General features: G+C 37.5%; 2 protein-coding genes across 2 annotated transcripts; one reads left to right on the top strand and one right to left on the bottom strand.

Annotated features, from left to right (window-relative positions):
• Positions 1–1,510: 1,510 nt before the first annotated feature.
• LOC144452912 (small acidic protein-like) lies at positions 1,511–6,297 on the top strand. Its single transcript, XM_078144121.1, has 4 exons — positions 1,511–1,574; positions 2,431–2,517; positions 3,133–3,190; positions 4,491–6,297. Exons 1-4 carry the CDS (start codon positions 1,521–1,523, stop codon positions 4,817–4,819), a joined length of 528 nt encoding a protein of 175 aa, XP_078000247.1. The 5' UTR covers positions 1,511–1,520; the 3' UTR covers positions 4,820–6,297.
• A 1,406-nt stretch (positions 6,298–7,703) lies between these two features.
• Positions 7,704–11,059, bottom strand: LOC144452573 (tubulin beta-4B chain-like). Its single transcript, XM_078143683.1, has 4 exons — positions 11,003–11,059; positions 10,105–10,213; positions 9,236–9,346; positions 7,704–8,758 (listed from the first exon to the last, which is right to left on the bottom strand). Exons 1-4 carry the CDS (start codon positions 11,057–11,059, stop codon positions 7,704–7,706), a joined length of 1,332 nt encoding a protein of 443 aa, XP_077999809.1.
• Positions 11,060–11,195: the final 136 nt, after the last annotated feature.

The raw sequence follows: 11,195 nt of genomic DNA, 5'->3' as shown, positions 1-11,195 counted from the left end.
CAGTGGTATACCTTTTTATTTGATTCATTTTTTAGCACTTATTTCCTTTTTAACGTGTCATTTTATTGTGTTCAAGATATCCTAGAAAGTACTAGAATGAAATATGTGCAAATACAGAGTGTATCAATTCTCGGTACCTGCAATAACATTCTACCTTACGCTAGAGGGTCAAAATAGAACAAGAAAGTCACTTATTCTCCTACTCACCTATTGTAATGCATGTGTAGTGAATTTAGCGGAAGTCTTGATTTCAACTAAGAAATCGAATAGTCGTTATCTTTGTGATGTGCCTAGGTGTTAAAATTCCATTTCAGGAACCGAGAATTGAACCTCAGCAACAACTCTGTTGTTGTTGTTTTGTAATTATGTAAAGTGCGCCCTCACGCACTGGTCAACGCCTTTCACTAGCTGGTAGGTGTGGCATGTTATGTTGTATCTTACAGACTATTTCAGAGACTGCAGTGGACTGTATGTCCACTATAGAGTCTCGTAATTACATCATGGACGTCTATAGTCATATAGGGTGGTTGTGCCAATATAGGTCTATGCCATGAGTAATAATTGTAGTTACTTTCATTTTAGTAAGCGCTTCAAAAATATGTATCGGTACTATTCTGATTATTAAATGGAGAACAGCATCAATTTTTACCTCCTTTAGGGGATGTTATATTCTGCTTTTGTCTCTGTCTGTATGTGTGTGTGTATATGTATGTATGTATATAATGTATATAATGTATGTATGTCTGTCTGTAATGTATGTATATATGTATGTATGTATGTATGTATGTATGTATGTATGTATATATGTATGTATGTATGTATGTATGTATGTATATATATATGTATGTATGTATGTATGTATGTATATAATGTATGTATGTATGTATATAATGTATGTATGTATGTATGTATGTATGTGAGGTTTCATAGACAGAGCCCCCCCCCCCCCCCTGCAGTTTACAACAACTACATACACAGGCAGTGGCAGGCTTACAGAAAAAATTGCTTTGATTATTAGAATAGAAAGATATGATATACTAATCCATTATATTAATTTATGGAAATGATATGAGGCATTGGAATTTTTTTACATTAGATGGAGGGGGGGGGGCATAAATTTAGCAATTTCTTTCCCACCCCCTCCCTACCATTACATTTAGCAATTCCTCTCTCCTCCCCCTACCGTAAATAATGAATGGCCTTTAACATGCTTCATTAATAGATTTCAAAGGTAAGCTATTATTGTACAGCAAAAAATTGCAACCCATTGTCAGGGCCCACTATAAATTCTGCTTGTCCACCTCTAAAGTATTTTTTTTAATCACAAGAATTACACACATATCTATAAAAGAGGACTGAAAGAACATCAAATAACATCGCGAGAAATACAAAAAATACATCATCCATCATTACCCTGGCCCTGATCATTACTGTCACGTCGTAATTTATTTTTGAGAAGCTAGGGTGTATTGCATGAACCCGGAAGCACATAAATAAGAGGTCACGTTGTTATTGAAGCCATGAGTTCGAGAGAGGAACATCGTGGAGAAAAGCGTCCTGCTGAAGACAGTTCGGTAAGATTTTGATGAATGTGATAGGTTAGAATCATTAAGGCTTTCTTCCCATAGTCTTTTGTCCTCAGTATATCTAAATTTACTCAAATTTGATGACGTCATGTTGATTTTTAAGCATTCATAACAAACTCCTTGATCCTCGGGGATCGAGCTCAACACAATGAACGAACAGAATCGATTTTGACGTTTTGCGTGTTTGATATGCAACGTCCAGCAACGTGGTTTATAATACCGTACGTTATAATACTGCCAATAATCTCGAATTTCCGAAAATCATAAACTCAAAATCAAATGGGTATTATTTTATTTACTGGTAATTAATTAGGTGAATCAATTAATAAATTATTGATAGTTTTAATACTACTGTACCAAAGTAAACATCAAACATGGGCAGAGTGTGCTTTTGTTACAGTTGAGTCTATAAAATCTACCAGAATTCCCCTGGTGTATTAGTATTTACTAGAGTTCACCACCAAAATAATGGTACAAATTATGGAAATCTGTGCAAATTTTACCAAATTATCCACCTCTTTTACCTGCATGCTTTTAAAACTTTAGCACAAATACTGAATAGAGACGGCAAATCAAAACATCGTTTGTTTTTATGTGTGTTGAAGTTTAAGTTTAAAGATGCTAAAACCCTATCAAATTGCAATAAAAAATCAGTATAAATCAGGGTGAAATGAGAGTGAGAGAATGGTATTTTCTGAAATCACATGAGCTGTGTGACTGATTAAAGTGGCCATATGGGGATGTTATGATAAAATTGTTTTATGAATTAAAAAATCCAAAATAAATACCCAATTCTCATCCATATGGCCACTTTAAAGGGTTTCTTGTTCTTGTTGTTCTGTAGCTGCATTCTGCTAATAGTTGGGAAACGGCAGATTTAGGTGATGACCAAAGAAGACAGAAATTCTTGAGATTGATGGGTGCTGGGAAGGTAGGTTAATGGATACACATAGCCCAATATTTATACAACTACTGGCATCAGACCACGGACAAACTGAACCTGCTACAACTGCTGACATCAGACCATGGACAAATGGAACCTATTACAGACATGGAAAGTAAACAAATAAATTGGATTTATAACACTTGGCACAGCATGGTGGAACAGCAGAGAATTGTATTACACACCATAGTTTGATAAGAACAGTTTTATGGCCTCTTTATGTGTACATGAAATGACAGGAGAACTCCTAGTTTGTTTGTGAACGCAAATTCTTATGTAAAGTGGCCATAAAATTGTTCTTATCAAATGATGAAATTCACTTCAAGTCTCTATACTTCCAACATGCTGTGCCAAGTGTTATTAATCCAATTCAGTTTTTTACTGTGTCTGTTTGTAACAGGTTCCATTCGTCCACAGTCTGATATCAGCAGTTTTATCACAGTATAACATCAAGAGGATATGATTAAGTTTTACAAGTTAACTCATGGTCTCTACAGTCGCTCATCTATATTTCTGAAATAGAATGAGATAGATTTTGTAATTGTTGGATAAGATGGCAAGATAAATTTCTCACAGTTTGTATCTCTTTATGCGTGTTAACAGAAGGAGCACCATGGAAGATTTCAGATCGGAGACCATAACCCTGTACATAGCAGATCAGGTAAGTTTCTAAGAGAACAGTCTTTTGTCTTTTTAAAAAAAAAATATTGTGAATTGCTCCCAGTGATTTTCTGTTATGCAGACATATACACACAAACAAACACAAATGCTACAGATCCATTCGGGATTGGGACTACGTGACAGGGCTATGTAGCACGCTCTATATCACATTGCTGTGGAACTGTCAAGGCTTTCCCAGTCAGTCCACAGGCTATGCCAGAGTCACCCAGGCCCAGCAAACATAGCATCTGCGGGCTCTGTGTGAGTAATCATCCCCGAATTTTCGAGTCATTACTCCAGGAGTCCCCCCAAATTCGCACTCATCTTGTGAGAGAGACACGGCTGAGTGATACAGCCTACCCATCGAGTCTGTAGAACACTCACCCTGGGTTTGGGTCAGTCATAGAAAAATCCCCTGTTTCCAGTGGGATTCGAACCCGTGACCTCCCAACTGCTAATCCTGTGCGCTAACCACTGCAGTACAGGGAGTCGGTTTTAAGAGAACAGTTTTTACAGAGATAGTTTCAATACAGATGCCATTGAATACTTGTAAGTTGACAGAAAAATTCTGTGACCATAAAAGTGTAAGAGTTGTGTACTCAAGGTATTTACATGAGTACTTGCAGTGTTCTCTCTGTGCCTCAGTCAACCCAGCTGTATAATTGGGGACCTGGTAGGATAGAGGTTGCAGTGTGAATGCTTTAATCCTATGCGCTTATAAAGGCTGCAATGGATTGTATGATCCCCAGGGAGTTAAAAAAATACTTGTGCCCCTCTAAAGGTTTAATTTATATCAGGGGTAAGCCCCCCCCCCCCCCCCCCCCCCCCAAAAAAAAATTGTTTCTGGTCACTTAAATACCTTCGTGTCGGTCTTTCTTTTTCTTTTTTTTTGTCCAACCCATGCAGTCTGCAGATCCATGGGGAAACACAAAAATAACCCTTCTTACTTCAGTGGAGACAACTGCATAGCCTATCATGAACAAGCAAATGACATCTGCCCCACATACACACTTGCTCTAAAGTACTAAATAAAAAGAACAGTAACTGCTATAAATAGTAGATTGAGTGACAGGTTTGTTGAGAATATTAAAAAAAAACACACAAAAAAATTTGTGTTGTCACACTAATAGACGAAATGTCCTGACCAGGAACATTTTTTTTTTTTTTTTTTTTTTTTTTGGGGGGGGGAGGGGGAGGGGGCCTAATAATTGTAAAGCACTTTGAGCACAGAGTGGAAAAGCACTACATAAAAACCAACATTAGTGTTAATAGTTAAAGGGTTGAATCTGCTTTGTTTACAGGAAATGAAGAAAAGAATATGGAAAAAGAGCTACAAAATCAGTACGAACATTCACTTGCTGAGAAGCTATCCGGTAGAACCAAGCGACATGTAGGGTTAGGATTTGTGGAGGAAGAACCAGAGATAAGTGACAAAAAAGAAGAGAAACAGGGTGATAAAAAAGAAGACGAAGATAAGCAAGAGAAGAAAGAAGATGGAAAGAGGAAAGAAGATGGTGGAGAGAAAACAAATAAAAGTGATGAAAAAGAGGAAAAAACAAAAGAAAAAGATATTGAGAAAAAGTGTGATTCATCAGATAAAGTTTCAGAGAAGAAACCAGAAGAAGACTGATTTTTTTTTATTTTACTTAAATTTAAAATTGTAGGCTTTGGATCAATCTGATTGAAATCCGATGAAGTGAACTTGGCGCGATTTCTTTATTCAGATCTGACGTTTATTGTAGTTTGTTCTTTTTGTTCTGTGCCCGTTACCTACATCTGATGCAATACCATAGGTGTTCTCGGACCGATCTCATACTTACAAGTAGCCAAACAGAATCCATCTTACAATATGACACTCAACGTTGAAAATTGAAAGAAAGAGATCCACCAAACAATAACGATCGTTGTCTGCACTCTGTGCTCAAACTCTTTTTGAACAGAGCCCTCTAAGGTACTGTACTTGTATGTTTTGCCGCATTCCAGATTCTCATTCGTTAAGTAAATTCACAGAGCACTCTCATTTGGCTTGAGAAAACCTATGGTATTGTGTCAGATGTACATACCAGGTGCTCACAGAACAAAAAAAGAACAAATGACAATAAACATAAGAGCTAAATAAAGAAATCATGCCGAGTTCACTACATCGGGTTTTAATGAACTTGGCTTTGGATACACTGACTGTAGCATACAAACTATATCAATTTGGTGATTTGTTGATGCAAATACTTGATTCCTGAACTAGTTTTTGCTACAAACATTTTTCTCGGGCAAGTAACACTTTTAAATACTTGCTGGGAGAATCTGTCGTCTGGTAGCTGTTTTGATTCCATTTTAGCATCAAATGTGGGCTAGTGGTTTAGGGGATGATTTTCTTTAAATGAAGCGGAAACTCAGAAATTAAAAGTGGATATCCTTGTTACTTCACAGTTGACACTACGTGAATGGTTTGCTTTCCATATCTGACTTGAAAATTCTTTCAAAAGTAAAAATAATTCAACCTTGTTATGAATACAGTATAGTGCTGTTAAACAGTCTGAAAAAAAAAAACACCAGTGAAAATAAAGAAATTAAAAAAAAATTGAGATTTTGTAGCAGTACGTCTACCATTCATGAACAATGTATAGCGCCCTCTACGGCACTGAAACGAAATAGGTGAGTCAAAAAAATGTGGTCATCAAATTTTAGTTGAAGTGCTGTATGAGGGTACAAGTCTTCTGAAATTATATGTGACCAATTCCTTGTAATACTTTTAAAGCTGTATTTGCTGCAACCGGAATGATTTTTTTGAAACTGTTTTGTTAAATATGGTGACCGAAACCATGATCTCACACATGCTGAACAGTATTGAATCACCAGCAGGTAAACATATTTGTGTTGCAGTACACATAATGGAGATATATCCAATCTATCCGTACCCAAAAACAGCGCCCTCAACGAATCACAATTTCAACTTGTCACTATACAACTTATAGATAAAAAAGACCTCTAATTGACATGTACGATGTCTAATTTGGTATCTTGACAGTTTTCAGTAAATATTTTGTTATTTAGTTGATCATAAAAATATTACCCAAGTTACACCGAGTGAAGGGGCAAGCAGATTTTATACAGTTATTCTTTTTTTTTCTTGGGGGGGGGGGGGGGCAACTTTTAAGGGAACAAAAGCCGACTCTGTACATTGTTTGAGGTAAGTTTTAAAGAGACAAGGTCATTTCATTGTTTTGTGGGGGGGGGGGTGTTAAATCGTAATTTACTTACGAATGACTAGATAAATTTAGATAATCTTAGATGTATATCATTGGTTTGTTACGTTTGTAAATTTCCTATTCATGGCATTATAATGGCTGTAACTCCATAGACTAAGGCCAAAAAAAGAAGTTCTTTCTGGTCATCACTTAAACACCCCCTGTTTTCATGTTTTGTCCAGCCCATGCAGTCTGTAGATCTGGGGAAACACAAAAATAACCCTCCCTACTTCAGTGAAGACAACTGCAGAGCCAGTCATGAACAAGCAAATGATAACTGTCCCACATACACACTTGCTCTAAAGTAGTTAATAAAAAGAACAGTAACTGTCATAAATAGTGGATTGAGTGGCAGGTTTGTTGAGAATTAAAGTCACACAAGTTTAGGCAAAATGTCCTGACCAGAAACAATTTTTTTTGCTTCGCTTAAAGATATGTCATGTCACTCTGCCCTGAACGGCCTTGCCAATGTGTGAGGGCGCCCTAACAAGACCTACCTTACAGACTAATTTTCAATACATCACAGATTTCTGAGCCTATATAGTCTTCAGCCTAGCCTTGGCTGCTAGTTGACAAACAACATTGTGAAGACTGCAAGTCAAGTTTATGTGGTAAATGTCTTTTCAGAACCTCATCAAGTGGGTTTCTAGTTATTCATTTAGTGACACAGCCAACAAAATAGCGGCAAGAGACTTAGGGAATAATTATGCATTGATTCTTTACAAAACATTAAAAGTGAATCACAAGCATTCCCATGAATTCTGTCTTTGTTTTTATTTTGACAAGCTGAACTTCTGACTAGCTCTAGCTCTGTTCAAGTTCAAGTTAACAGAGCATCATGTCAACAGTGTGTGCGTGCATGCATGCATGCATATATATATATATATAGACACACACACACACACACCTCGGTGAGTATCAATCTGCTAAGACAGTGCTCTATACCGCAGTGGCAGAGCGCGCGCACACGTGTGTGTGTGTGTGTGTGTGTGTGTAGTCTTAATTCAAAAGAATAAGGATGTTATAAGTCGTTACGTGGTTGGGGATACTTATGTAAAACATGAACAAAGCATTCTATTCTAATAATTTATTTTTGGTCTTTTATTGAATGATTTTCAAGGATGACAGCACAGCAGTACAAGGATGGTGTGTACAATCAAATGATGACGTATATGAAAATACTGTAAGCATGGAATGAAGAAATAACATTTGTCATTTGTGGTGGTGTGGAAATGATGACACGTTCTCACTGCCAAGATTGTACAGCAATTACATTTCTTCATCTTCTTCGTCCAGGTATCCGTCATCCTCGACCACGGCATCCTGGTACTGTTGATATTCAGACACTAAGTCGTTGATATTGGACTCGGCTTCAATAAATTCCATTTCATCCATGCCTTCACTGAGGTACCAGTGTAGGAACGCCTTGCGTCGAAACATGGTATGAAACTGCTCCGATACACGTCGAAAGAGTTCCTGTATCGACGTATTGTTACCGATGAACGTAGATGACATTTTAAGACCACGTGGAGGAATATCACAGACGGCGACCTGTACGTTATTCGGAATCCATTCCACGAAGAAGGGGCTGTTTCTATTTTGTACGTTCATCATTTGTTCGTCAACTTCCTTCATGGATAGGCGACCTCGGAAGATGGCAGCGACGGTGAGATATCGGCCGTGATGAGGATCACAGGCAGCCATCATGTTTCTGGTATCGAACATCTGCTGTGACAGCTCAGCTACAGTCAAGTTACGATAATGCTGACTTCGACGACTTGTCAGAGGTGCAAAGCCTGGCATGAAGAAGTGGAGACGTGGGAATGGTACCATGTTGACAGCTAACTTACGCAGATCAGCATTGAGCTGACCTGGGAAACGCAAACAGGTGGTTACACCACTCATGGTTGCTGAAACTAGATGGTTCAAGTCACCATAGGTTGGGTTTGTTAGTTTCAGAGTATTGAAACATATATCATATAATGCTTCGTTGTCGATACAAAATGTCTCGTTAGAATTATCCAGAAGTTGATGGAATGACAACGTAGCGTTATAGGGTTCGACAACCGTGTCAGATACTTTGGGACTTGGCACCACGGAGAAAGTGTTCATAATTCGATCGGGGTATTCTTCGTTAATCTTACCGATCAGTAGGGTCCCCATACCGGACCCAGTACCACCACCAATGGAATGAGTTAATTGGAAACCTTGCAGACAGTCGCAATGTTCGGCCTCTCTTCGTATTATGTCCAATACCTCGTCTACTAATTCGGCACCTTCAGTATAGTGGCCTTTCGCCCAGTTATTACCGGCACCATTCTGACCTGTGATGTAAACATTGAAATGTGTTATTTATAGCTTGTTTGTCCAATTGATTGATTGATTGATTGATTGATTGATTGATTGATTGATTGATTGATTGATTGATTGATTGATTGATTGATTGATTGATTGATTGATTGATTGATTGATTGATTGATTGATTGATTACTGACTGACTGACTGACTGACTGACTGACTGACTGACTGACTATTGGTTATTTAGTGATTTTAAGTATGTGCACTTTGTGTAGAGTATAGCCGAAAACAAAGTCTACTAACGTTCCCCAGTAACTCACCAAATACAAAGTTGTTTGGCCGAAAGATTTACATCACTTAGTAACTTGCCATATGCAAAGTTGAAAGATGTTACCAAATAGACCAGATAACATGATTCATTGATGACGTGATGCAGTAAATTACAAATTTAGAAATACAATGTTGTCTGGTCGAAAGGTTGATGCCATGACGTGTTAACTTACCAAATACAAAGTTGTCTGGCCGAAAGATGTTACCAAATGGACCAGATCTTATCGAATCCATGGTACCTGGTTCCAAATCAACCATCACGGAACGTGGTACATACTTACCAGCTGTAGAAGTCACATGTATAAGTAGAAAGTTACGTTTAGTCACATCGAATAGAAACCACAAATTATTATGGGGTATGATCATGAATTGTCTGATTTAGTGGCACAAACATGGACGCTGAACATAATCAGATCCCAGTATAGTACCAGTATCAGTACAGTTGTCTAATGGGTATTTTTTTTCCGTTTGTTGTTGTTGTTGTTGTTGTTGTTGTTGTTGTTGTTGTTGTTGTTCTATTATTAAGATGAATTATTGTAAAAACAGTTGAATATCTAGGATATTTCTAGTGTAGCTGGGGGTCGACAATTTTCGGATTTGTTTGGTAACCTCCAGATCTAGAACAGATCCGAGGTCTTCCCACAAGACTAGACTGAGTCATGCATGTTATAACTCTAGGTAGACTCTCTTACAGTCCTCGGAGCTTCGCATCACTAAAATTTGGTTTGTTTTGTATGTACCGATATCTACGTACTGCACAATTGTACTAGTACTTGAATACCCTTGTACTGTGCGCCCTCATCGCTCACACAGGGCTAACCTTTCGTTGATGTTTTAGTGCGACTCTCCGTGTTAACGCGAATCGAAGGGCTTCGGCTTCGCCTTATAACGTCAACTAAAGGTTATCCCTATGTGATAGATGAGGGTTCACAGTACAAGGATATTCAAAAATTGCGTAGATATCGGTACATACAAAACAACCCAAATTTTAGCGATGCGAAGCTCCGAGGATTGTAAGAGAGTCTAAACTCTAGGTACCTACTTGAGCCTTCGTTGTAATAAACGTTGATTCGTTCTAGTTGCACGATGGAATCACCTCGATAACTACCACTATTATCAATACCATGTTCATCAGATATCACCTCCCAAAACTATAAACAATAAACAAACAAATATTGACTTAAACGATATTACATATATAGCGCAATATAGATACAAAACGTTATCGACCAATGATATCGATGTATCACATGCCGAATCAATCTGATTAAAATCTCGGCGATCACCCGGAACAAAATAAACGACTCAAAACGATGGAAACAGGGGTAAATAAAGACATCTAGACACTTTCAGCACATCAGATTTTAATCAGATTAATGCTGAAACTAGGAAACAATAATGAAAATATTGACTTGGTAAATGTTATTCAATAGTTACACGCCGCTAATATCGATATTAAGTTCATTATATTTTTCACTTGCCCAAACTAGAAAACAATAATACAAATATTGACTTATTAGACTATATTACATAGACACGTACAGAGCATATATGGTCAACGTTAATGACCGCGCGCACTAGTATCGCTAGTATCAAGTTTATTATTGTTCACCTGCCGAAACTAGAAAACAGTAATAAAAATATTGACTTATTAGACTATATTACAGAGACACGTACAGGGCATATATGCACAATTAATGACCACTAGTATCGCTATCAAGTTTATTTTCACCTGCCGAAACTAGAAAACAGTAATAAAAATATTGACTTATTAGACTATATTACAGAGACACGTACAGGGCATATATGCACAATTAATGACCACTAGTATTGACATCAAGTTCATTATATGTCACCTGTCCAAACTAGAAGACAATAATGAAAATATTGACTTTTTAGACGTCGTTATGCACAGACTAAAAACAACGGTTTTTACTAACCTTTGAACCGATTTGATTCCCGCACTGCCCGGTTTGACAAAGTACGATCTCTCGCATCTTGCCTACCTTGACAAGTACTAAGCTTTGGGAGGTAATTTAACGTGTTGATGAAATATAAAACAGGTAATTTTTCAGACGAGGTTGTTAGCAAAGGAAAAGTGTGTGAAATAAAGTTTTATTTGTCTAAGAATTC

Source organism: Glandiceps talaboti, chromosome 23, assembly GCF_964340395.1.
Source record: "Glandiceps talaboti chromosome 23, keGlaTala1.1, whole genome shotgun sequence".
Taxonomy (NCBI): Eukaryota; Metazoa; Hemichordata; class Enteropneusta; family Spengelidae; genus Glandiceps; species Glandiceps talaboti.
The sequence above is the reverse complement of the archived record's forward strand: the minus strand, read 5'-3'. Positions and strand labels throughout refer to the sequence as shown.